The 25,828-nt window shown below is 35.6% G+C and overlaps 3 protein-coding genes and 1 non-coding gene across 5 annotated transcripts; 2 read left to right on the top strand and 2 right to left on the bottom strand.

Moving 5' to 3' along the window:
* The first annotated feature begins 252 nt into the window (after positions 1 to 252).
* Positions 253 to 5,425, top strand: LOC132628123 (uncharacterized). Of its 2 annotated transcripts, none has more exons than XR_009578031.1 (13): positions 253 to 406; positions 503 to 590; positions 1,078 to 1,264; positions 1,377 to 1,467; positions 2,597 to 2,632; positions 2,755 to 2,853; positions 3,660 to 3,790; positions 3,895 to 3,943; positions 4,034 to 4,123; positions 4,204 to 4,257; positions 4,762 to 4,827; positions 4,918 to 5,079; positions 5,166 to 5,425. XR_009578031.1 is itself a non-coding variant. In XM_060343855.1 (13 exons), the coding sequence occupies exons 1-13, from the start codon at positions 329 to 331 to the stop codon at positions 5,233 to 5,235; spliced, it is 1,137 nt and encodes a 378-aa protein (XP_060199838.1). In that variant the 5' UTR covers positions 253 to 328; the 3' UTR covers positions 5,236 to 5,425. The 2 variants fall into 2 exon arrangements, 1 of the variants encoding a protein (XP_060199838.1); XM_060343855.1 differs by having other exon boundaries at positions 4,982 to 5,079.
* A 2,261-nt stretch (positions 5,426 to 7,686) lies between these two features.
* On the top strand, positions 7,687 to 10,926 carry LOC132628122 (tubulin beta-1 chain). Its single transcript, XM_060343854.1, has 3 exons — positions 7,687 to 8,198; positions 9,755 to 10,024; positions 10,111 to 10,926. The coding sequence occupies exons 1-3, from the start codon at positions 7,796 to 7,798 to the stop codon at positions 10,788 to 10,790; spliced, it is 1,353 nt and encodes a 450-aa protein (XP_060199837.1). The 5' UTR covers positions 7,687 to 7,795; the 3' UTR covers positions 10,791 to 10,926.
* An 11,477-nt stretch (positions 10,927 to 22,403) lies between these two features.
* On the bottom strand, positions 22,404 to 22,509 carry LOC132629641 (small nucleolar RNA R72). Its single transcript, XR_009578401.1, has one exon. It is a non-coding gene; the product is annotated as a small nucleolar RNA R72 (small nucleolar RNA).
* A 1,183-nt stretch (positions 22,510 to 23,692) lies between these two features.
* LOC132623895 (uncharacterized) lies at positions 23,693 to 25,828 on the bottom strand. The gene is made up of 4 exons (XM_060338707.1): positions 25,263 to 25,828; positions 24,916 to 24,978; positions 24,704 to 24,778; positions 23,693 to 24,292 (listed from the first exon to the last, which is right to left on the bottom strand). The coding sequence occupies exons 1-4, from the start codon at positions 25,605 to 25,607 to the stop codon at positions 23,876 to 23,878; spliced, it is 900 nt and encodes a 299-aa protein (XP_060194690.1). The 5' UTR covers positions 25,608 to 25,828; the 3' UTR covers positions 23,693 to 23,875.

Raw genomic sequence — 25,828 nt, 5'->3', positions numbered from 1 at the left:
TAGTACAATAATTAAAACAGAGACAGAAATGAAGAGAATTTTGTTTTAAATTACATCAGTCATTAACATAATCCACGTACAATAGTTTAAAAAATAAAAAGAAGTCAAGGAGGAGCGACAACCATTCGTTTAAAGTTCCAAAATGGATTATAACTTAAATAATTTAAAAGCTGGCTATAATTTAAATAGTAGGCCGAAAACAGGTCACTAGCCCAATTTTTCAAAGAAAAAAAAAAAAGCCCAAGGAGTTTTCAGACAAGGACCTATCCATCGTGTATCCGACTGAAAACAAAACCAAATTTGTGTTAACTTCCGACGATTTATTGCCATGGCGATCGATGCAATCCCTCCACTTATCGCTGCACAGCTGAATTACTTAGTCACTCACACTCCCTTCTCTGTCAAGGTAATACATATTATAAGCTTTTACTCAAAAAATAAAAAAATAAAAAAATTAGGTCATTTTCCTTAAACATGCTTATGGTTTGGAATATTATTTTAGGTAGAGAACATGTGGCCTGGAGGGAAAAACACTGGTCTGCTTGATCGATTCACCTTAGTTATCCCTTTTTGCCTCGATTACATCAAATGTGAGTTACTCTTTTAATTTTCTAATTTACATTTCAGTTAAATGTTGCCTGGTGGATTAGTTATATTCTCTCTGTTCACTTTTACTTGTCACGTTTGGCTTCTGAAGACTCAAATTACATGGAATTTGACCAACATTTTAAGATGTTACTTTTTCATCTTATTAATATGAGAATAAATGCAACTTGTAGTTTTTTTCGTATAGTTTTTGCAACTTATAGTTTTTTCGCTTATCCAGAGTCAAGGTACATGGACTTTGACCAATATTTTTAGGTGTATTTTTTCATCATATTAATGTGAGAAGAATTGCAACTTATAGTGTTTTTCGTATAGTTTTTGAACAATAAAATTTTAAAATAATCTAGTTCAATTTAGCTCCAAAGATTAGTCAAACTGACTCTCGAGAATTGAAACGTGACAAAGTAAAAGTGAATGGAGGGAGTAGTTTTCTGTCTTAATAACCTATATTATTGATGAAATTTGGGGCAGGGGATGTGATATATAATGCTGTGTATCCTTTGGCGGCACCGGATATTATATTTGGACCGGAAGATGAAAATTTTCGACCGTATCATGCTCTTGGAGATGCTAGTGATTCAAAGTCATTGAAGAATCCTCTTACTGTCTGGAATAGTAGAGATCCCACTCGTCTCTACTCTCTGGTTCTGCAGCTCAGGTTGGGTATTACACTTTTCTCATTAGTAGTCTGTTTACTGTCATTTACTTAGTTAAGGAGCATTTAGTAAAGTGAAAACGAAGAGCTGAGGTTTAGTTTATGTGGTTGTTAGGGAACTGTACAAGGCATACCAAAAGAAAAGAGTTGAAGAAGTTGATGATGACAGGCTGAAGTTTGAAATCAGCACAATGCTCTCGAGAGAGGTAAGCTTCTAATTTGATCATCACATTGTTGTTTGGAGAGATTACTCCTGTTTATAGGAATGTGATTCGCCACATCTTTAAGTAGTAATACCATCATTGTAGTTTTAGATGAGTTGTAGAATGGAGACTATTTTGTGTAAGCTAGCTCCAACCTTTTTTCGAACTTGTGAGCTTGTCAGTAATTGAGTCTTTGGTGGCTGCTAACGTGCTTCTAATGTAAGTAGAAGATATGGAATCAGGAGTTCCTCCCCATTGAGCTAGGTTTCCTATTACGTCGGGACTATGGACATGGTCGTGACCGGCAGAAAATTGTACTTGATTCATTATAACTAAGAAAAAGGGGTACTTAACTGCTGACAATACAACAACAATATCATACCCAGTGTGATCCCATAAGTGGGGTATGGGGAGTAGGTTTTTCCGCAGAACTTACCCCTACCTTGTGTAAAGAGAAACTCAAAAGAGTGGAACTGGATAAAGCATCTACTCTAGGCATCTACATAGTTCTCATAGAGAGCCTTGAATCTGAGCTCTATAGATTCTTGCTGGGTATCATTGGACGGATTGCCAATTCTGGAGGAGGACATTGTAGCCATAGTTTCTTTACTTTCTAGAGTGTATAAATTCTCAGTTTGTCCTACATGCTTATGTTTCAACTCTAGTGTTATGAGAGTTATGGTTCATTTCTAAGGTGCATATCGAAATTTGCTGTTTTTGAAGATCAGCAGGTGGTTGACTTAGACCAAAGTGATCTAGGTAGCATACATCATCGTGTGTGGTGGATATGAAAAATGTCACATTCACTGTGTTTCTTACTGGCTAAAGACGCGCTACATGTCAATTCTTAGGCAGATGGTGGCCTATTGCTTATAGGTTTAGCTATTAGGATTATGGGTGATGGATTTATAGGGCTCAATTGAGTGCATGAGTTAACTCTAATATTGAAAGTTTTCTTGCCTAATTTGTTAGATTGAAAGATTTTATAGAGGGGAAGCGAGTTTAAAAGTGTGGTCGGCGCGGCCCTTCCCCCTTTCCTCCTCCAGTTATCATGTTTACTTATCTTTACTTGCTCTAACAAATTGTAATTATTAATCAATACTGTGTTCTGCTCTTAATCATTGCGTTGCAGGGTATTGAAATGTCTTTGAGTTCAAATATTGATAAGGTACTCCACTGTCACTTGCATTTGATAATCCCGTTTTCTCCTCTTACGTGAAAGGATTATACTGCATAACATTTGAGTCTTGACTATATGGATGGTTTTTGTGCCATTAAATTGTAGTGTAGCCAGAAGAGGTTAAATTTGCTGTCCCGTTGCTGGATTTGGATTTAAACAAAATGGTTGCCGGATCCACGTGGCGCCATCAGCAAAAGATATACCTACAGGTTAGCTTTCTGAACAATGCTTCCGTACTTGCCTATATTTATCTGTATATATTAACAGAAGATGAAACACTGAGTCGATTTTAATATCTCCAACGCAAATGAAAACAGCTCTATAGTTTGATTTCCAACTGAAAATAAGTCCTGGTTTCTCAAATCTATTTTAGCAGTCATACTAAGGGGTGTCAATAAATATAGATATGTTCACAACCCAGGTTCGAACACGGGACCTTAGGGAATTTTTGCAACCCCTTGACCACTGAGCTAAACCTTCAACTTGTGGCAAGGGGTGTTAACACAAGTATATATACCTATAAAACCAAAATTTCACCTATCTATACAATGTAAATTTCCATGGGTAGCTCCGCCCCTGTATTTTAGTTTGCTTTCGTTAGTTTTAATAATATACTGTGTCCTAAAGAAAATCGGGTCTTTTTAAAAAATCACAGTAGTAGAAGATACCGATTGCAGGAGATATAAGCATGCCATAATTTGAGGAGCATTTTAGGTCTGTGTATACCCACCTTAATTTGTATATCTTCCTGAGAAAAAAATTAGGATGAATGAATGCCATACATCCTTTGTCATTTACTTTTTTTTATATCATTCTTAACGCTGCATCATTTTAAGTGTTAAATGTGAATTCTTTTTGCAGAGGTTAAATCAGTTCGTTTGTTTGTTTAATTGTCTTTTCGAATTGTAATTTATCATTGAGGCTAAATGCGTAAATTTATTTGCTTAATCTTCTTTTGGCTTGTCAGTTTTCCTCCCTTTCCTAGTTCTCACTCTTAACTTAACTAATGTGACAGGTTATATATCCAATTGGCAGGAAATACTCCAGTGTTCCTTCTGCCCCACGTTTAAAATTGATTTCTTCTCCTGAATTGAAGGCTGTCTTCTCAATTGATGATTTCAGGCTTCCTGCGTGGTTGGATGGAATGTAGGTTCTGATTATTGCTGCGGAAGAAACTGCTTTCCTTTCCGACAAAGTTGCTGTGTTATTTTATGTTCATAATTCTTTTATATATATTTTTTTATTTCTAGGTGCATGGCTGAGTACCTTCCGACTTTAGAAGAGATGCTTGAGTCACAGGTTAGTCTTTCTGGCTTTTCTCCATTGGAGTCTATGCCAAATTGTTTTTTTAAAGTTCTCTTGTCTGTTTTGTCCATTTGCTCTTGACAGATAAAAGACGCAGTTTCATCCATCGAAAGTAGAAGGAAGCTCATTATGGCATTAGCTCCTCTTTTTGGAAGGCCAGTGGAAGCCGATCCAGTATGCAATCTTAATTCTGTAGTAATTAGTATGTTTGTTGATAGAATGACATGTTCAATGCTCCTTTCTTTGTTTGCCAGGTTTTCTGCAGGAAGGCGACCTTTTTATCTTCCTCTGGGGTATTTACTTTTCTGGTACGGTAACCTAACGACTTTTACACAGACAAACACATAATAGAAATCTCTCTCCTGATGTGAAGCGTGGAGGCATTTTATTTTGGCTAAGCATGTGCTAGGGAGGACTGTGTGCATGAATTTCAGTTTTTGCTTCTCAAAAGAACAGGGGATAGGGGAAAAAGGATGAGTCTTGATAGCTGAAAACTATGGGAAATTGAGTCAAATGAATGCAAACACCTGATATAAAGCAAAAAATAGACCATGCATCTCTTAGAATAACTCGAAAATATAGAGAAACAGGTCATGGTCTGAACTATAGTTGCAAATTTGTCCAGCATATCGCGTTCAGCATATCACGTTGCTCTTTTTTCCCGCAAGATAAAGCTAAAGCTTTATGTCTTGCATGCTGACTGGAGACCATGTACCCCTGATTGAATATCTTCACTTGTGCTGCTTATATGCGAAATGTTATTTGATGAGCAATTATTAGTATATAAATCTTATAAGACCCTTTATATTTAGGTTCATCTTGCCATCCCACTTCAGTTCCCTAAGCAGCAGCCAAGTTTGATGCTTCAGAGTTCCCAGGTAAAATAGTTTATGTAGATACCATTGAACTATATTGGTTCCTTCTTCCCTTAACCATATTTTATTTGTTTCTCCATGTACCTTATGTAGTCAAATTTTCAATATAATGATGACTCACTGCTCTCTGTGCATGTGCATCGGCATGTTTGCTTAGCACTTCAATTCTCAAGGTCTGCCCATTAAGTCTCCAGTCACTACTGAATATCCGTGGAGTCCCAGATGGGAAGTATCAGATATGGCTGAGCGGATCTTGTAAGTTCCCACTTGTTGTTGCTTGTATGATGGAGAATGTTGCTATTTGAGTCGCTAACACCACTTGTTGAAATCAAATTTTGCAGTGATTTCATTGTGGAAGAATGCTTGAATTTCAAGAAATACTGCAGTGAATCTATGCTTCAAAACCGATGAGAGCAGCTGTTGCAAAAGTTCGTTTGTTTCATATTTTGGTGATATTCCTGTATGTAAGTCTTTAGCTGTTGATCCCTGTGTCGTAATGTTTCTAGATGTGCAGAAGAAAGACCCCAAGGGACCTAACAGTGTTCTAATTGCATACTCTGTCGTGCTTTTCTAATTTCTATTTTGATAACATTTTCTGTGATTTTGGCCTGTCGTGTTATTAAAGAGGCTTATGATAATATCATAAGATAAAAGTGTGTCTGATTCATGCCCTTCTGCTCTCAAAATCAAGTCTCTTTCAAACAAATGGAAAAACTTTTCAGACACTTTCAAGAATAACTACTAGTCCATTTCCAAGTATATTCTTCAGCATTATAAAACAAGTAAAAAGTAAAAGCATTTTTTTTAAACCTATGTTGTCATTTTATTTATTCTGGATGCTCATAGTCACATTTTGATGTATTTGATAGATCGTTTAAATAGGTAAATTGAAATTTTTGGCCAATCATGGCTGAACAAAAATGAATCTGGGATTTAGAGTCGGTCAGTTCAGTATGCTTGTGATTTTACTATATTATTTTTGTCTTTTTGCATAAATATTACATAATTGGAGTTGAAACTGAAAGTAATGAGTTCAAGTTAATATTTGTGGAATCTTTTTTAGATCAATTTTATGTGGCTGAGCTCGAGCCTATTAGTTTCTATTATCCAGATTCAGATCTCAACTTTGTTGTTGTCTCCAGTTAGTACCAGAGTTGGTGTTGGCAATTCATATTATAAATAGACATAGTGAATATACAATTAGGTGGTGATCACGATAGGATACTTGAAAAATTGCAAGTAGACACAGCTTATATCAATTGAGACAAAAATCAGTAGCTGTCAACCCCGCAAATATTGTAAAAACCTCCCTGGCTGTGGGGTTTGGGCATGGGCCTTATGCTCGTGAAAAAAATTACTAGTAATAAAAAAGAAACAAAGACACGTGAAAGAAATAATGGAGCTGAAACAGTGATGAGAAGACAATAATTGAGATCTTGATTTAAATGATTGCTTAAAATATCCAAATAGTTCACCTGTTATATCACCTTAAAGTGGCTTAAACACAAAATATTCTTGAACACTTTTATCCACTTTTGACAAAATTTGAATGGAACTACTACTACTTTATACGACTTTTAGAGGTAGTTTTTGTGTTAAGAGTGATACAATAAGGATAAAAATAGACTAAATCCCAAACGAAACAAAAACAAAAAAAGGATCAGTTTCATGACAAAAAAAAAAAAAAGGCTCAATCTGAGTAGAGGACTTGATCGCGATTCAAATCTACGTGAAGGAAAATAAGAGAATTTGATATTTAATAGGTTATAATTTAAACCATTTCTGTTGATATGTATAAACTTGACTTACCATATGCTTAATTACTACAGTATTCCTTTCCTTACCGTCCGTGTTATCTGTCATTGTAAGATTTTTATATTCAAACGAAAGAAATGAATTTTTAATCCTTTACAAACTTTTTTAGTCAGATATTTATTTTTTACACATAAGAGATCTGGAAAAGACCATTTTCTTTTATTTAAATTATAAGAGGGCAAGAGATCTCATTTCCACCGTTAAAACTATAATATTGATAAGTATAGATTAAAATGACCTTATGCTTAATTACTACTAGTCCTTTTCGGGTAGATAGCACAATAGAAGCTATGAGTTTGATTGAACCTAATAACTTTGATCTAAATCAAATATATATATATTAAGAATTTACTAAATGTGTACTAATATTAAATTTCTAAGCGAGTAACTCAAACGTAAGTGAATTCAGTAATCAATAACATTTCGAACTCATAAACTTTAAATTCTTGATCCGCCACTACTCTTTCCGTCCCTTTAACTGTCTTTTAAAATTTAATCACTCCCTTAAAAAAGACAATTAATATCTTTAATGATGAAAGCATTTATCCCAATTCCCAACTATCTTATATCTCTTTCATAACATCTCATTTAATTCACATTCTTTTAATTCGAAATACAAAGGTATTTTTAAAAATACTCCCTTCGGATAAAAAATAAAGTCCACTTAGCCATTTACACCCTTAAGAAAATACTAAATCCTAAACAAAAATAGGGAATTTGACTAGACTATCTCTAATTAAATAGACATTGAGATTTAATTATATAACACTTAATAGAGATAAATATGAAAAAAATAAGATTAATTCTTTCTTAATTTGTTAAGTGAATATATATATATATTTTTTTATCGGGAGGGAGCAATAATAATGAGAACAAAAAGGAAAGGTTAATAGTACAATTTGAGGTGGAACAAAAAGAAAGAAACACAAAAAAGAAATGATGATTGATGAGGCAAAAATAGCGGTGGTAAACGTGGGACCCATATTAATTCAGCCTACAATATTGTATCGGGGCCATCAGTTATTGCGTGTGTATGTATTCTATTCATTCCCGCCTGTCACAACAACAAACCTCCCCATTAGAAATATCACTCTCCTTTCATTCACTCCTCACCCCATTTCTGCTCTCATTTTTTCCAAATCCCAAAAAAATAAAAATGAGAGAAATCCTTCACATACAAGGAGGGCAATGTGGAAACCAAATAGGTTCAAAATTCTGGGAAGTAATTTGTGACGAACATGGGGTAGACCCAACAGGTCGTTACAAAGGAACAGCTGAAGAATCAGATCTACAATTAGAACGTATAAATGTGTACTTTAATGAAGCATCTGGTGGACGTTATGTACCTAGAGCTGTACTTATGGATTTAGAACCTGGTACTATGGATAGTATTAGATCTGGTCCTTATGGACAGATTTTTAGACCTGATAACTTTGTCTTTGGACAATCTGGTGCTGGTAATAATTGGGCTAAAGGTCATTATACTGAAGGTGCTGAGTTGATTGATGCTGTCCTTGATGTTGTTAGGAAAGAAGCTGAGAATTGTGATTGCTTGCAAGGTATATTTTCTTCTACTTATGTTTTTACTCTTTCATTTCCTATCCAATGCTTATTCCTCCTTTTTCGTTTTTCCATTCCAAATCTAATGCTCGTTGCTCTTTTTTTTTATATGATTTTCGTTTTTCCATGTCAAATCGGGTGCTTATTGCTCTTTTCTTATATGGCTTTCGTTTTTCTCATACCACATCGCATGCTTATTGCTCCTTGTATATGTTTTTCGTTTTTTATACCAAATCGAATGCTTAATGCTCCTGTTGTATATATTTTTCGTTTTTTTTTAATACCAAATCGAATGTTTAATGCTCCTGTTGTATATGCTTTTCGTTATAGGAGAATTGTGATTGCTTGCAAGGTTTTGTTTATGATTTTCCTGTTTTATTTCTAATCGAATGCTTATTATTGCTACTTTTCTATATGCTTTTCGTTTTTTCATACCAAACCCATGCTCGTTGCTTCCCCTTTTTTAATATGATTTTCGTTTTTTCATTCCAAATCGTATGCTCAATTGCTTCTTTTATATGCTTTTGTTTGTGTCCTTCCTTTTGTTTATGCTTTTCCTGTTTCATTTCTAATCGAATTCTCATTACATGTATGAATATGCCTGTTGCCTATAGTTGATCGGTTTTCTATTTCATTGCCAATTGCATATTTATTATTCTTGTTGATAGCGCCTGTTTTGATCTCGTTTCCTTTTTACGTTAGCAATTGCTTGCTCATTGTTTCGATTGAATGTGCTTATAGCTAACAGTGCCTATATTAGATCTCTTTCTCATTTTCATTCCAAATCGCATGCTCGTTGGTTCAATGTATGAGTTCACTGTTCCTACATTTGATTCCTTTTTCTGGTTTCATCTACCAATCGCGTGCTTGTTGTTTCTACTAATTTGCTTATATTTGATCTCTTTTTGATTTCATCCCCGATGTTTGCTCATTGTTTCTATGAATGTGTCTATGGTAGCACAGTCGGCTATATATTGATCTCCTGTACTTGTTCCTTTGCTATTGTGTCCTTATTGTTTCTATGAATGTGCTTATTTATGATTAGCAATGCCTATATTTGATAGTAACAACTTGCCAACACCAGGTAGCAATAATTATATTGTATATGCACACATTTTAATATTCGTACACGAGCCTGCTTCACATAGAGCACACAAATGAAGGCATGCAATTGCATAGACTAGCAGAAGGATAAAACATTATAACGTAGTTATGGTTTTATTCCATTTATGTTTTTAGGTATGATCTCATAACGAGTCATACTCTCTTAGACTTGATGCTGTAGAAATGAAATTTGTGATGCATCTGGATTTTCTGGTACCAATATTTGAAAATTGCCCTGTATTCCTTTTACTTCCGAAAATGTATCAAAGGTGTTATTGAATACCACTTTTGCCTTGAAAATTCTCCCACTGACAAGTGGCATAATCTGTCGATGAATGTTTTATTTGTCTGATGCATCAATTTGGTGATCCTCTTTAAATCACTATTGTTGTTTGTTGATTGAGGGATAGTTGATTGATTTTTGTGATCTATTCTTTGATTTATGGATCAGGATTCCAAGTTTGCCACTCACTTGGTGGAGGGACTGGATCTGGCATGGGAACACTATTGATTTCCAAGATAAGGGAGGAGTATCCAGACAGGATGATGCTCACATTCTCTGTTTTCCCTTCTCCAAAGGTATCTGACACTGTTGTTGAACCATACAACGCTACACTGTCTGTGCACCAATTGGTTGAGAATGCTGATGAATGTATGGTCCTGGACAACGAAGCCTTATATGATATTTGTTTCAGGACTTTGAAGCTCACTACTCCAAGTTGTAAGTATATTTCCTTTGAGTTAACAAATAGTACCATCTGCAACTTAAGTAAGCAAAATGATAAATTGGGCCTCTTTCACTTGCAGTTGGTGACCTGAACCATTTGATTTCTGCAACTATGAGTGGTGTTACTTGCTGTTTGAGATTCCCTGGTCAGCTGAACTCAGATCTGAGGAAATTGGCTGTGAATTTAATTCCCTTCCCACGTCTTCATTTCTTCATGGTGGGTTTCGCACCATTAACCTCTCGTGGATCCCAGCAATACATTTCCCTCACAGTGCCAGAGCTTACTCAACAAATGTGGGACGCCAAGAATATGATGTGCGCTGCAGATCCTCGTCATGGACGTTACCTGACAGCTTCTGCCATGTTTAGGGGTAAGATGAGCACAAAGGAGGTGGATGAACAGATGATCAATGTGCAGAACAAGAACTCATCCTACTTTGTTGAATGGATCCCTAACAATGTGAAGTCTAGTGTGTGTGATATCCCACCAACTGGGTTGAAGATGGCATCTACATTTGTTGGCAATTCGACCTCCATTCAGGAGATGTTCAGGAGAGTGAGTGAGCAATTCACGGCTATGTTCAGGCGTAAGGCTTTCTTGCATTGGTACACAGGTGAAGGAATGGATGAAATGGAGTTCACTGAAGCCGAGAGCAATATGAATGATTTGGTTGCAGAATATCAGCAATACCAGGATGCTACAGCAGATGATGAGGAAGAGTATGATGAGGAGGGCGCTGAGGAACATTATGAATCCTAAAGACGTTTTTAAATTCAATATTGTTGCTTTGTTCAGTTTCTACTAAGTGGACTTGTTATTGTTTCATATTGGCTTCTCTTCATTTGAACTATCTATTTGGTTTGTTGAGAAATGAAATGTCTTTTATTGGTCTAAATATGAATATACTGTATTACAGTAGCTTCTTAAAGAGGGAAGGGTGATGGTGTTGGCATTTATATCGCAGTTTATGCATACCTATTCCTCTAAATAATACTGTATTCTTCAGCAATGACTTTATGACGTTCAATTCTACTGTTTGACATATCTTTTCATTTTTATCTCACATGATTTTAGTAACATTTCAAATAATCAATGAAAGAAAAGTAGCTCAAAATTACGTCTATGGCTAATGTTTGCAATTTGTACGTCACCGGTAGGTTTGCAACAACAAAACACACTGAACATTTGAAATTCATGTGCTATAATGCGGCCCTTGGCGTTTTGCACCCTTAACGTATGTTCTCTTTTGTATTCGCACTCTAACCTCTGTATTTTCTTGCAAAATAATGAAACCAACTTTTTTTGAATTTTCTACGAGGGCAAAATAGGCAATATACAACTACAGAAAAATAAACATATGGCATAAAATGAAAATTGCACCCTCTGTTACGTTTTCCTTCTTGCTCTCTGAGTCTTTCTTCTACAACTTCAGTACCTAACCTCACTATCATCTTATTCATAAATCATAAAGCTTCAACCCATGATAAAGAAACTCAAGATGTCTGAAAATAAACGAAAAGAAGGTCGTAATTAACAAAAGATGGAGTCAAAAGTTGAAAAAGAAGAAGAGAATAAACAGGAATCTCGGCATCGCAAAATTTAAGAAAATGATCTGTGCATATCCAAGACTCAGAATATGCAACTCCAGTTTTCCTTTTTCCATCATTTCATGTGTCACCCCAAAATGTAGTGACTGAGATTCGAACTTGGAACCTCAGGGTCAATTTTGAACCCCTAGACTGCTGAACCAATCTCTTCTCTATGTATATAAAAAATGAAAAAATACCTTATATATATGGTATAATTTTTTGCCGAGGGTGTTCACCCCTAGATCCACCCCTGACCCCAACTTCCATCATACATTAATAAGGAACCTGAAGAGTGAAGGGAGAAGAGAAAGCTTTTCTTGATCATTCCCACAGTAGTAATTAATGAACTAGTAGTATGATCTGTGATTTAATAAGTGAGTTGAAAATCTTTCACAAATGAAGAGATTAGCGGCCAAAGCACAAGTCCTCTATGGTTCAGGAAGAGATTTGTTGCTGAGAGGAACATTTCTTTCAAGAATTATATTTTTGATTCTGTAAAACCCTCTATGGGCATGGTCAGACCCTTTTATTATTGTAAATTACTGTTTTGTCGTCGAGGAAAATTTATGATTTATGAATAAGATGATGATAGTGAGGTACTGAAGTTGTAGAAGAAAGATGCAGAGAGCAAGAAGGAAAAACAGAGGGTGCAATTTTCATTTTATGCCGTATGGTTATTTTTCTGTATTTGTATATTGTCTATTTTACCCTCGTAATTTAAACAAAAAAAAGGTGATTTCATTATTTTGCAAGAAAATAAAGAGATTAGTGTGAGGACCCACCATGTCATCATGCCACATAGGTGCCACTTGGCACATATATTTGCCATGTGGAATGATTACATAAGAGGAAGAGTAGATATTATAGGAAGATTCTAGAGATATGGGGAGGTTTCCCTTGGAAGACCCTAGAATTTCATGGATTTGCATAGAAAGTCCTTGGAATACTCTAGTTGTGTAGCGATTTCTAAAATAGAGGCTTATTAGTAAATATGTAGGGACTTGTATAATAATTATTATTTACATATTAGTCCCTAGGTGAGTAGTATAAATAGGAGGGTAATTCATTTGTAAAAACCATCAAGCAAAAATCCAACAAGTCTTCTATAATAAAAAGCTTCATTCTAGTAAATTTCTCTTGTCTTTCTCAATTACTATTCCCTTAGTGATCTTGAGTGCAATAATCTAGGCTGACTTGGCAAAGCAAGATCGTGAGCAAGTTGTGCAAGAACGTGAGCGAGTTGTCAAGTGTCGCACGTGCGCTTAGTTGAAGACTAAGGACGTGACAACGTGGTATCAGAGCGAAGGTTACGACTGAGGGAATGGCAAACGACGGAGAAATCAACGCTGCTAAAACCCAAGCCAATGTCATCCAGGATGCTGCTGGTAAGAAAGGCCATAACAAAAAGAGGAATGTCGCCAACAAGAGCCAGGAGGTGCCGCCAAAGGTTGTGCCAAATGAAGGGCTTACATCCCAAGAACCATCTACCACTGAGGCGAGTGAGGATGACGTGGAGGTCCTGTCCGAGGACGTCTCACTCGGTAAAAAGTGGGTTATGAAGGTTAACGTGGGGATGGACGCCATCGATATATTTGGCCAACGTTTGGGCAAGGTGGAGGGCACTCTTAGCGTTCTTGAGGGGCATACTCTTGAAGAGATTGAAAGCATCCAAAATGACTTGGAAGGGCACATGCAGGCTGAGATTGAGGTAAAGCAAACCATTACTGCCTTAGAGTGCAAACTCATGGCGGCGCTGAGTACTATCGATGCCATGAAGGCAAAGATAGTGGCACTCGAAAAGCAGGTCAATGTTGGTGTGACTGAGGCAGCCAACAATGTTGTCGTGATGAGGGAGGCTAAGATCGAGGCTCCTAAGCCACCAGTGTTCAAAGGAGTTCGTGATGCACAAGAGGTGGAGAACTTTCTTTGGCACTTGGAGAACTATTTCAAGCATGGCAAAGTAAGGGACGATGAGGCCAAGATCAATACCGCTGTGTTGTACTTAACAGAGACTGTCATGCTATGGTGGAGAAGAAAGGTCGCTGATACTGACAGAGGTTTATGCACAATTAACACGTGGGATCAGTTCAAGAATGAGTTCAAGCGACAGTTCTACCCAAATAATGTCTTGTACGAGGCAAGGCGCAAACTTAGAGAGTTGAAGCAGACAGGGAGCATCCGCGACTATGTCAAGGAGTTCACCACCCTTATGCTTCAAATTCCCAACCTTACTAGCGATGACTTGTTGTTTCACTTTATGGACGGGTTGCAAAATTAGGCTAAGCAGGAGTTACAACGCCGTCAAGTCGCAGACATAGACCAAGCCATAGTGGAGGCCGAGTCTTTGATGGACTTCAGGCATGACAAGCACGGAAAAGGCCAAGGCAATGAGTCAAGGGGTAGCGATGCCAAAGATGGGGGAGATCGTGGCGAGAGCAAGGAGTCGCAACAACAATACTCCAAGACTCAAAATGCAAATAAGTTCGACAGCAAGAAGTCAGGTGGTCGTCAGGGCTATGCTGAAAAGAAGGCGCAGAACGAGAAGAAGGGATGCTACTTATGCGGAGGGTCGCACAGCTTCAAAAATTGCCCTGACCTGAAGAGCATTAGCGCTATGGTACGTGCAAGTCACGAGCAGACGCAAACACAGAGTACGAGAATCGCACAGTTGGGGACGATTAGACTATGTGGCGCTATCGCGAAACAAGATAGTCAAACCAATGATAATAAAAACCAGTACGTAGATCTCACCATCAATAACAAGCCCGTTCGTGCATTGGTGGACACTGGAGCGACTCATAATTTTGTGACCGAGGCCGCAGCAAAGAGACTAGAGTTGAAGCTCACTCCAACTAACGCCCTCGTCAAGACCGTGAATGCTAAGCTAGAAAATGCTCGTGGTGTAGCTAATGGCGTTAGTGTCAAATTGGGCGATTGGAAAGGTATGACAAATTTTACCGCCACTACTATGGATATTTTTGACATTGTTTTGGGGCAAGAATTCTTTACACATTGCCACGCGATGATCGATCCCTACCTCCAACTTCTCTTGGTCATGGAGCAAGAAGGCGCTTGCATGGTGCCTACAGTGACTATGTCGCATGGACAGGGCCATGCACAACTTTCAGCTATGCAGCTTGTCAAGGGGCTCAAGAAAGAAGAACCAACATTTATGGCAACCATTACAAGTTTGAAGGAAGATAATGGTACCCAAGAGACACCGCCGCCTTGGATAGATAATTTTCTCGAAGAAAATAAAGATGGTATTTCCGAAGAGCTACCTAAGAGCTTGCATAAGAGCTTGCCTCTTAGGCGTGAGCTGGATCACAAGATTGAGTTGGAGCATAAACCGAGAAAGGGTCAAGTCATGCATCGATTACTATCACCGCCTCACACGATAGGGAGATTGAAGCTATCATTAACTACTAGGCCAGGCGGAAACAAGGGCAAAAAGGCACTGCCATGTTCCTCATATATTGGAAGGGGAAATCACTGGAGGAGGCCGCATGGGGGTGGTATGAAGACTTGTGGCAATTTAAAGACAAGATTCAAGAGTTTACACAGCAGCAGTGCGCCGCGGTCGTCGCACCATCAGGTGGGGGAGAGTGTGAGGACCCACCATGTCATCATGCCACATAGGTGCCACTTGGCACATATATTTTCCATGTGGAATGATTACATAAGAGGAAGAGTAGATATTATAGGAAGATTCTAGAGATATGGGGAGGTTTCCCTTGGAAGACCCTAGAATTTCATGGATTTGCATAGAAAGTCCTTGGAATACTCTAGTTGTGTAGAGATTTCTAGAATAGGGGCTTATTAGTAAATATGTAGGGACTTGTATAATAATTATTATTTACATATTAGTCCCTAGGTGATTAGTATAAATAGGAGGGTAATTCATTTGTAAAAACCATCAAGCAAAAATCCAACAAGTCTTCTATAATAAAAAGCTTCATTCTAGTAAATTTCTCTTGTCTTTCTCAATTACTATTCCCTTAGTGATCTTGAGTGTAGTAATCTAGGCTGACTTGGCAAAGCAAGATCGTGAGCAAGTTGTGCAAGAACGTGAGCGAGTTGTCAAGTGTCTCACGTGCGCTTAGTTGAAGACTAAGCTTCCTTCTAGCAAAATTCTCTTGTCTTTCTTAATTACTATTCCCTAAGTGATCTTAAGTGTAGTAATCTAGGCTGACTTGGCATAGCAAGATCGTGAGCAAGTTGTGCAAGAACGTGAGCGAGTTGTCAAGTGCCGCACGTGCGCTTAGTTGAAGACTAAGGACGTGACATTAGAGTATGAATCATTAAAAAAAATTAGAACAGGAAGCAAATCACAAAAGAGGTTATATGTTAGGGGTGTAAAATGCAACGGACTCGCTATAATGCTATTGAGTGTTTACATTAATGCCTTTCTTTCTTTCTTTCTTCCTAAGAGGAGCTAAAAGTAGCAAATGGAATTGTACCTGCTTGCAATTGCATTAGTTAAGTTAACACATAGTCAGAACTTTAAACTTGTCAGGATATTTTTATTTACATACTCGAATTAAGTTATGTTTTAATTAAACACCTTAATTTTTAATATTAGACACTTTCGGTTTAAATTTTTAATTTTTTTTTGCGTATATTCTCATTCGTCTATTAAATAATTAAGTTAACCACATAAAATATGTCATCTCCTTTAATTATAAGCTTCAACCTCAGGTAGAAAATGTCTGGTTAACTTAACGACCTAATAGATAATTGAAAACACGTGCAAAAAAAAAAAAAAAAAAAGAGAGATTCAAAATTTGACCGAATGTGTCTAATTGAAACACTTAATTAAGAGTTGAGTTATTCAATTGGAACAGGGCTTAGTTCAAGTGTCTAAATAAACTATTCTGACTAGTTTAAAGGGTTGTCTATGTATTAAGCCTAAAAATAAATTAATGGCCAAAGTCATAGATGGACCCCTGAACTTGTCCTAATTTTTCATTTAGACCCCCTAACTGAAACGTTGACCATCTGGACCCTCGAACATAAGATAAAATGTGCCATTTGAACCCCTCGTGCCAGCTGGGCACACGCGTGCAGTGCACTGCTTTAAACAGAGCGTGAGTTACCAATTTTTTTCTTTTTTTTTTTTAATTTTTAATCATTAAAAATTAATTTTAACAAAAACTCTATTTTAAAATCTATTTAAATAATTAAAAAAATTGAAAAACCCAACCCATCCTCTCCGATAGCCCACTTCACCGCCGCCACTGCCTCCGCCATCGCCACTGCCGCTGCCGCCTCCGCCGCTACTCCACTTCAAAATCTATTTAAATAAATCTCCGACAAAAAACGACACCATTTTTTTAATTATTTAAATAGGTTTTGAAGCGGCGGCGGCGGACGCAGCAATGGCAGTGGCGGCGGTGAAGTGGGCTATCGGAGAGGATGGGTTGGGTTTTTCAGATTTTTTTAAATTACTTAAATAGATTTTAAAATTATTTTTTCTTAAATTAATTTTTTTTGTTGACATGGCTTACATGTCACTGGTCTATTTTTCCATGTCACTGCAAGTGAACTGCACGCGTGTGCCCAGCTGGCACGAGGGGTTCAAATGACACATTTTATCTCATGTTCGAGGGTCCAGATGGTCAACATTTCAGTTAAGGGGTCTAAATGAAAAATCAGGACAAGTTCAGGGGTCCATTTATGACTTTGGCCTAAATTAATAAATCTATACATGAAGAACTTGTGTCATGCTTGTTTGGCTACACAAAAATTGGTTTACGAATTTTTGATCTGTGCTTTAGATTTTTACAAAATAAGTTGTACATCTATCTACTTTTAATATGTTGTCAAAATTACCCCATTTTAAATATCCCTCAATTTAACGAATTTCGCTTTTAATTATCCAATTTCACTTTTATCCCGTAATACTCTATCCATAACCAAATTCCCAAATCCTCATGATTATTGCATTTCTTTACCAAAATTGTCAGTAAGTGGGAACTCTTTCCTCCAAGCATTAACAAGAAATATGTTGAAAAGAAATTGATTCGAATGAATTAGGTTCAGAAGAAGAATTAAAACCAAGTCTTCGAATGTATTTTTCAAATTGATAAGCAAATCTTGGATTTTGGCAAATGTAAACCTGGATCTCTAGTTACATATATATACAACAACAACAGCCCAGTGAAATCCCACATCTTGGGGTCTGGGGAGGGTATAATGTACGCAGACCTTACTCCTACCAAGGTAGGATGGCTGTTTCCGAGAGACCCTCGGCTCAATAGAAGCATAAAAAGAGGGTCAGATAAGGTTAAAAGATTTAAAACGATATTGCAATGAAATAATGCAAGCGACACAGTAAAACAGGATAATCAAGGAATTCAAAGCGATATGGAAATGCAAATCACGAAAGCGGCACAGATAAAATAGAGTAATCAAAGTACAGAAAGTAGCAAATAATAACATAAATCAAAGCACAAGAAATTATAATGCGCTAATGCGCCTACTAATAAGGAAAGATAACGAGACTTATATACTAGCCTTCTACCCTAATGTGGGTCCTCCACACCTTCCTATCTAAGGTCATGTCCTCGGTAAGCTGTAACTGCGTCATGTCCTGTCTAATCACCTCTCCCCAATATTTCTTTGGCCTACCCCTACCTCTTCTGAAACCATCCATGGCTAACCTCTCACACCTCCGCACTGGGGCATCTATGTCTCTTCTCTTCACATGCCCAAACCATCTCAGTCGCATTTCCCGCAACTCCAAACCTGCCGAGCTCGCGCTCTTCCAAAATTCCCCAGGGATCTCGTCAGGTCCGGTCGCTCTTCCCCTGCGCATCCTACGGACAGCACCCTTAACTATGATAAGCCTTTTTTTTTTTTTTTTTTTTGCTAAATGAAAATGCATGTTTAATTTTAGCAATAAATCCATCTACTATATATACAATTTTGGTCTAAGCTCTCATCTCATCCACCAAAATCACATAGGCAATTGAAATGAGAACTTAGACCAAAATTGCATATATAATAGATGGATGTATTGCTAAAATGTAAGCCTGCACTTTCATTCAAAAAGAAAAAGAAAAAAAAAACTTAGATATATCATATATATGTAGCTAGAAATGTAGGTTTACATTTACAAAATTCAAGATTTGCTTATGAACTTGAAAAATCCATTCAAAGACTTGGTTTCAGTTTTTCTGAACCTAAATTCATTCACATCAACTTCTTTTGCACAACTTATTATAATTGCAACCTGAGAATAAGGCGACTGCCAGATCGTGACACGGTCGTAAAAAATCAGAAAATCTGAATCTGTATAACCATGAAGCACATTATTTTGCCAACATTGGAAACAATTTTCTTCTACCTTTTCAAATGGTGTTTTTTTCCTGACTTGCAAGCATCATAACACATAGGGAAGTATTTATATAGTTATGAGAGGTAATCTTCAGATGTTAAAAATCTTAAAGTTGTTACTTAAACAATTTCAGTTATACTCAAAAGTATTTCATAATCTAGTATTATGTGTTTTATGGTATGCTTTTGATATGCTTTCCAATTAAGAAATGGTAACTCTTTTCCCACTTACTTTATATTACTCTGTGCTATATAAGTAACTTGCCAATTTACTTGTGTCAACTATAGAAACAAATCAAACCAAGATGTTTAACTTTAGTAAATCTCAAATTACTACAAATTAATACAAATATAAAATGATTAGTGACCCAATTCACTTTATGTTATAAATCAATTAAATTAAACTATTTCAAACAAAAACAAAAACAAAAAAACTTTGATTCAATTATTTAGGCCAAATACATAAACGGACACTTAATGTTGGCATGAGTTTGCAATTAACCATCCCAACTAAGACATTTACCTATTAAATAATTCAACTCCGGTCAATGTATATCTATTAAACCCGTATTTGATAATCTCACTCAAAATAAAGAGCGTGTGATTTACAAACACGTATGATGTAGCAATGAGCTAATAGGAGAATGACACGTGACAAATCATTTTAAAAAAAAAAAAGCTTCGGACAAAATAATTCCTCCATTCACCTTCTTCCTCTGAATTTTCCATGGATTATTGGACTTCTTCTTGTGCACTGCTTTCCCATGCATAACCATTGATAAAATCATACAAAAATTCTACAATGAAGAATTCAGTTTAACCAAAAAATGAAACTTTTTTCCATCTGAAAAGGAAGGTAAAATATAAGCTATCAAACTCTCTAATGCACATTGAAATGCTTCTTTTTCTGTTTTCTTTCTCTATGGAGTTTGTTTACGTTTTGTTATTGAAAAGAACAAGAAATGAAAAAAAAATCGCAAATTCATTCTATTTTGTACCACTCGCATTTCTTTTTTGGGCCTTAAAAGTTCTTCTTCCAGTACTTACGCTCCCCGCCTTGGTGTTCAATAAACACATTTTAAATACGGAAAAGACTCAAATATGTCATCCAACTATCGAAAATGGCTCATTTATACCACTCGCCAATAGTTTGGCTCATTTGTGTCATCGAACTATAAGAAATGACTCATTTATGCCATCGAACTATAGAAAATGACTCATTTATGCCACTCATCAATAGTTTGACTTATTTATGTCATCACTCGTTACCAAAATGACTCATTCATGCCATTTTTCATTAACGCCGGTTTTATAATACCAGATATGACATGTGGCTCCAATTAGAGGTCTACGTCGTTTAATTAAACCAGCCCAATTTTAAATATCAAATTAATAAAAAACCCGATCCATACACCTTACCCACCCACAACCATAATCTAGTTGGAGGCCACGTGTCATATATGGTATTGTAAAACCAGTTTTAATGAAATATGGCATCGATGAGTCATTTTGATAATAGGCGATGACATAAATGAGTCAAACTATTGATGAGTGACATAAATGAGTCATTTTCTATAGTTCGATGGCATAAATGAGTCATTTCCTATAGTTTGATGGCATAAATGAGCCAAACTATTGATGAGTGATATAAATGAGTCATTTCTGATAGTTGGATGACATATTTGTGCCTTTTCCATTTTAAATATGTCAACTACGCAAAAGACAAACCCTGTACTATCTCTACTTACAACTCTATATAAAGGTTACTACTATTGCATTACAATATGCATACGTATTCCTCTAAATGATATTCTCGGGCAATGATTTTATAACGTTCCATTTTACTATTTGATTCATTCTTTCATTTTAATCCCACATGTTTTTAGTAGTATTTCCACTAATCGATGAAAAGAAAAGTAGCTAATGTTTGAAATTTCTATGTCCCCAATAGGTTTGCAACAACAAATCAGAATGACATTTGAAATTCCTGTTCTATTGCATGTTTACATTACATAAACATTCGGCTTAATGCATATGCAACCTCCTAAACTTGTTTTTTTTTTTTTTTTCATTTTGACACCTCAACTAAGTGTTGTTCCTATTGAACCCTGAACTCGTCTTTAAGTGTGTCTATCAAACCCCCTAAATCTAATTTTTAATAGAAGCAAAAATTAAATTGGGGAAATGAATGTGGAGTAATATTTTAGACATGTGATAAGCTATTCTTTAGGTCACGATATGATGTATCGGTTTCTACTGGTTTTGCTCTTCCACTGCTATCTTAATTAAGAGCTACTCTTTTTCCCCCTCTCAATTGTTGTTAATCTTAGCTAAAAGATAGCTAATAAAATTAGAATATATATTAGCATGTTACTTAATTGAAGATGGAATATTATATAAGTCGGATTGTGTTTGATAGAGACATTTTAGGACGAGTTCAGAGGTTTTAGATGAGGTGCCAAAATGAAAAAAAAACAGGTTTAAGGGACTACATATACATTAAGCCTAAACATTCTGACCGTGCAGTTAATCGAATATGACTTGATATTCAAAATGCTTTCTCTCCATGTTTCCTTGTAGGAGTTAAAAGCAGATAGAGTTGTTCGTATCTTGCAATTGCATTAGAGGATCAGATTTGTTTGGAAATAATGTCGTGTTTGTTTGGAAAGACACAAAAATTGGTTAGCAAATTCAGATTTTATTTAGATTTTTATAGAAGTGAGTTTTATAAAATAATGTTGTACATATTTCAAGGGAAAATGGTCAAATTTACGCTTTTATTTTATTTCAATAAATATATTGATCAAATCTTCTTATCTTCTATAACCCCAATTCCATAACAAATTCTAATATCCCATATATTTAAGGCATTTCTTCACCAGAATTCTCATTAACAGGTTACCTATTGTATTGTATATAAATCGTTACATAACAACAAAAGATTTAATTTTATTGTATCATAGTGTTAAATTCTTAACGATGAAAGTCCAATTTTACATAACATCCATACTTTCCCCCCCCCCCTCATTTTACCTTATTTATTATTTAAATATTTTGTTTCATCCTTTATATGCATCATGAAACATACGCAACAACCATCCAAACAAGCTGTAAATGAAAACACTAAATTCCCTCAATGGTCATACGAGTTGAAATTTTAGGTTGTGCAAAAGAAGTTGATCTGAATGAAGTTAGGTTCAGAAGAGATTAAGACTAGGTTGAACCTAAATTCATTCAAATCAACTTATTTTGCACAATAGAATCACATTCTCAAAATATATGTCCTCTTGCAAATAATTGTTTGCAATTTTTGGCAAAACTTCATAAGAGTATAAATATGGATTTTCTGATTTCTTAATAATTTCGATGATAAGGCAAAGAGAAGCTGATAACTCAAGTAAAAATTATTTACCAAAGATAAAGAGTAAAAGGTAAGAGTAAGGGTATGCATCAGAGTCATGGAAGTATTGTGGAAAAAGCATCGCTCAAGCTTCAATTATAATTGAGCTTTGAGCTTCTTATATCCTCAATAATATTGTCATCCTTTGCATATCCCTTTTTCAATTTTCATCAAAATTCAACAGAAAGACACAAACAAATAGAAAGAAAATGGCATCAAACTTTTTTCACATAGCAAATATGAGAGATTTTACATAAACAGATTGCAGTAGAGATGGCTACCGGTCAAGTGAGCTGCTGTGATTGTAGTGTTGTTTGTCTATGGTTCGTATATTATATAGCAGCGTTTACCAAACCCTAATCCTAGTGTTATGCTGACCTAGTCATGGCCCAGTTTCAAAGTTCATTAAATTTGGGCCTACATTAAGTATCCAACTACCTAAGACAGAACAAAAACAATCAATGTGACAGCGTTTCATACAAAATATACTACGAAGGCAATTAATTTTCCTTTTCTTTTAATCATAAGTTACTCTTTTTCCTGATAATTGTGATGTTTCGATCAGCTTGTGCGCAACTCGACTAAATCCACAAGATACTTACTACCACTCCACTAAGACTTGGACATATTGGAAAAATCATCATTCACCAAGTGTTTTTTGTCTTCGCTGAACATAAGACTTTATGGTTTATAACTCACTTCATTGATCAAAAGATGAAACACCTTGGATGCCACTTCATTGATCATAAGGTTTTTGGTTTAGTTTTTATTCATTTAAGATTTTCATTAATAATATCATTTATCAATAAAACAACATGACAATTAACAAGTGGCAGTGTTTGAAACGTATGACCGTCTTAGCAAAGAGTTTAAGGAGCACAATTTCAACTACTTAATTATATTATGTCTCAACCACACGCCTCACCTGTGGTCTTATTTCTTTTTTCATCGATCAAATGTTAGGTGATGGTGAAATTTGAATTCAGGCCCTCTTGCATGTGAAATTTAAAGTCTCAATAGGACGGAACAAAATTGCATGTACGATTTTGAATTAAGAAAAACAAAGTTGAAAATCATTGTGCAGTTGTATACTTTGCGCTGCTGTTAATGTTGGTTTTTGTGTGAAAGCTAAACACAAATTGCTACTCTCGAATTTACACAGCAGGACTCTTGGTCAATAACATGACAAGTGCAATAATAAACAAAGTTTTAATACCAAATTTTAATCTTTAACAACACCAAAATGTCATGCAAAATAATCCAATTGCCAAAAATAAAATTCCAACACATTTTGCTTATACCACATCAATGTCTCGTTTCTATCTTAGTTGGGATTGCATACAAATGAAAAGTATATATAAATCAGTATAGCTCACCAACTTTTTAAGTACGATACATTTTCACTTTTGCAACATAGCTAAAAACCAAAAGAGCTTTGCTCGATTGGCATTTATACGCTGACAAAAAAAAATCATATGAAAGGAATTTAAAAAAAAAAAAAAAAAACAATATTACCACTATCTCCTCCTTGGTGGTCTAATAAAACCAGATGAATTCTTAATTTCTATTCTTTTAATCATCCTCCTCCTTCTAGCTTCAGCAAATTGGGCCTTTCTTACAACATTCATTCTCTCAATATCAAAAGGTGATAATGAGTCCAATGTGAAACTCTCATCCACAGTAACATTTAGATCTGGAAGACCTATTGGGCCTGAACCGAGGCCCATATGATTCACAGGGCCCAATCCATTTGAGAATAAAGGCTGGGCCTGTTGCAGATGGCCCAATGGATACTGAAATCTATGAAAGGTTTCTGATCCTAAAGCAACCTGATCCATAATGAACGGCGGTTGACGATTGGGCTCCATTCCAGGATTATTGTAAAGTTGACCTAAATTAACACCAGCCCCTTGGATATTCAACATTCTTGTCACCTGTAATTAGCAAGTAATCAACTTTTTTAAGTATACAAATCAATATTTTTTCAAACAAATTAATTAGTGCTAACAAAGAGCCATCAACTCCAACTTGTATAGACTATTAGATTAAGTTGATGTATAATACATGTCACTTTTTGTCGCAAGTTAATAAGGTAACCTGAAAAAATGACTAATCATGTGCTATTACATGTTAAATTACGCTGACAATGTAAACATTTTTTAAATAAATTCATGTTAAATTACATCAGCAAATGATTAATTTTGTGTACAAAGTAAAAGTTTTTACCAAAAATAGAGATGGATTTTTAACCCCAATCTAAAATAAGTAAGAAAAAGTAGATTCTTTTACCAAAAATAGAGATGGATTTTTATATTGAAGTCCAAAAATAGAGATGGAATATTTACCTGTTCTTTCATTGCTTTCAACTTCAAATTATAAGCTTTTTGGTTGTTGTAGTAATTCCGAACATTCTCCACTTCCTATCCAATCCCGGCAATAAATAAATAAATAAATAAAAGAGGTTGAGAAAAAAAGGAAGGAAAAAAAAAGAAGCAGTCACAGGATAATTTAAGAAAAGAAAAAGACTCAGTTTTTGTTAAGGAAATTACAAACTCACCCCTTTAAGCGATTCTCTGCATTGAGATAATTGTTTTATCATATCCATTAACTCCTCCCTTGACTGCAAACCAAGCAAGAAATTTAAAACAAAATCATTCACAAAGTTATAAAAGATAAAAATCATGGAGATTTAACTGCAACTTCTTTTAAATTTCAAATAAAAAATGACCCGCCATCATTAAAAAATTAATTGAAAAACAAAAATTATCCGAAACAGGGGTGACGTCATTGAAACAAGTCAATAGTAAAAAACCCAGATGTCAAAATCCAACCAGAACAAAAAATCAACAAATGATTATGAATTAATGAAAACGTGTAAACAAAACATAAATAGAAATAACATACCTTTCTTTTAGAGTTTTTTCTCGAAGAATGTTTGGATTTTTCATCAGATTCACTTGGTGAAAAAGAAAGTGGAGTTGCAGGGCTATTAACTTCAACTTTAATTTTGTGTTCAATTTCATGTTCGTCAATTTTTGAACTACCTTGAAGTGACGGTGATGAGTTAACACGTGAAGAAACATCGTTGCCTCGATTAGATCTCCTCCTTTTAGAACCCCAAAGTAATGAAGAAAATTGTTTTTCTCTAAAAAGGTTATCAAGATCGAGTAGAATATTGGCTACTTCAATTTCATCTTCGTTTGAAGTATTAAGTAAAAAACACTGTTGATGAGACTTGATATGTTTCATTTTTTCTAAGGGCGCGTTTGGATGTTAAAGAATTAGAGAGAAAGAGTGAAGAAAGAAGAGGAAAAGGAAGATGGAAGGAGTGTTGGGGGGTTTGGTAATAAGAAGGGGAAATCCATGGAGTTTGTGGCTGATGACACGTGGCAAACAAATAGAGATGGGAGAGTTGTCTAGGGTTTATGCTTTTTGCGTCTCTCTCTCTCTTTTTTTTTTTTTTTCTTTCT

The sequence above is a fragment of the Lycium barbarum genome, chromosome 2 (assembly GCF_019175385.1).
Source record: "Lycium barbarum isolate Lr01 chromosome 2, ASM1917538v2, whole genome shotgun sequence".
Taxonomy (NCBI): Eukaryota; Viridiplantae; Streptophyta; class Magnoliopsida; order Solanales; family Solanaceae; genus Lycium; species Lycium barbarum.
The sequence above is the reverse complement of the archived record's forward strand: the minus strand, read 5'-3'. Positions and strand labels throughout refer to the sequence as shown.

Bases quoted from the DNA above. Each gene is read 5' to 3' on its own strand.
- LOC132628122 (XM_060343854.1), top strand. From the start codon at position 7,796: ATGAGAGAAATCCTTCACATACAAGGAGGGCAATGTGGAAACCAAATA. The intron at 8,199-9,754 runs GTATATTTTCTT...TTTATGGATCAG, and splicing joins GAATTGTGATTGCTTGCAAG to GATTCCAAGTTTGCCACTCA. The intron at 10,025-10,110 runs GTAAGTATATTT...TTTCACTTGCAG, and splicing joins GAAGCTCACTACTCCAAGTT to TTGGTGACCTGAACCATTTG.
- LOC132623895 (XM_060338707.1), bottom strand. From the start codon at position 25,607: ATGAAACATATCAAGTCTCATCAACAGTGTTTTTTACTTAATACTTCA. The intron at 24,779-24,915 runs GTGAGTTTGTAA...GGGATTGGATAG, and splicing joins GCAGAGAATCGCTTAAAGGG to GAAGTGGAGAATGTTCGGAA. The intron at 24,293-24,703 runs GTAAATATTCCA...TGCTAATTACAG, and splicing joins TGAAAGCAATGAAAGAACAG to GTGACAAGAATGTTGAATAT.
- LOC132628123 (XM_060343855.1), top strand. From the start codon at position 329: ATGGCGATCGATGCAATCCCTCCACTTATCGCTGCACAGCTGAATTAC. The intron at 2,854-3,659 runs GTTAGCTTTCTG...CTAATGTGACAG, and splicing joins AGCAAAAGATATACCTACAG to GTTATATATCCAATTGGCAG. The intron at 4,828-4,981 runs GTAAAATAGTTT...ATGTTTGCTTAG, and splicing joins TGATGCTTCAGAGTTCCCAG to CACTTCAATTCTCAAGGTCT.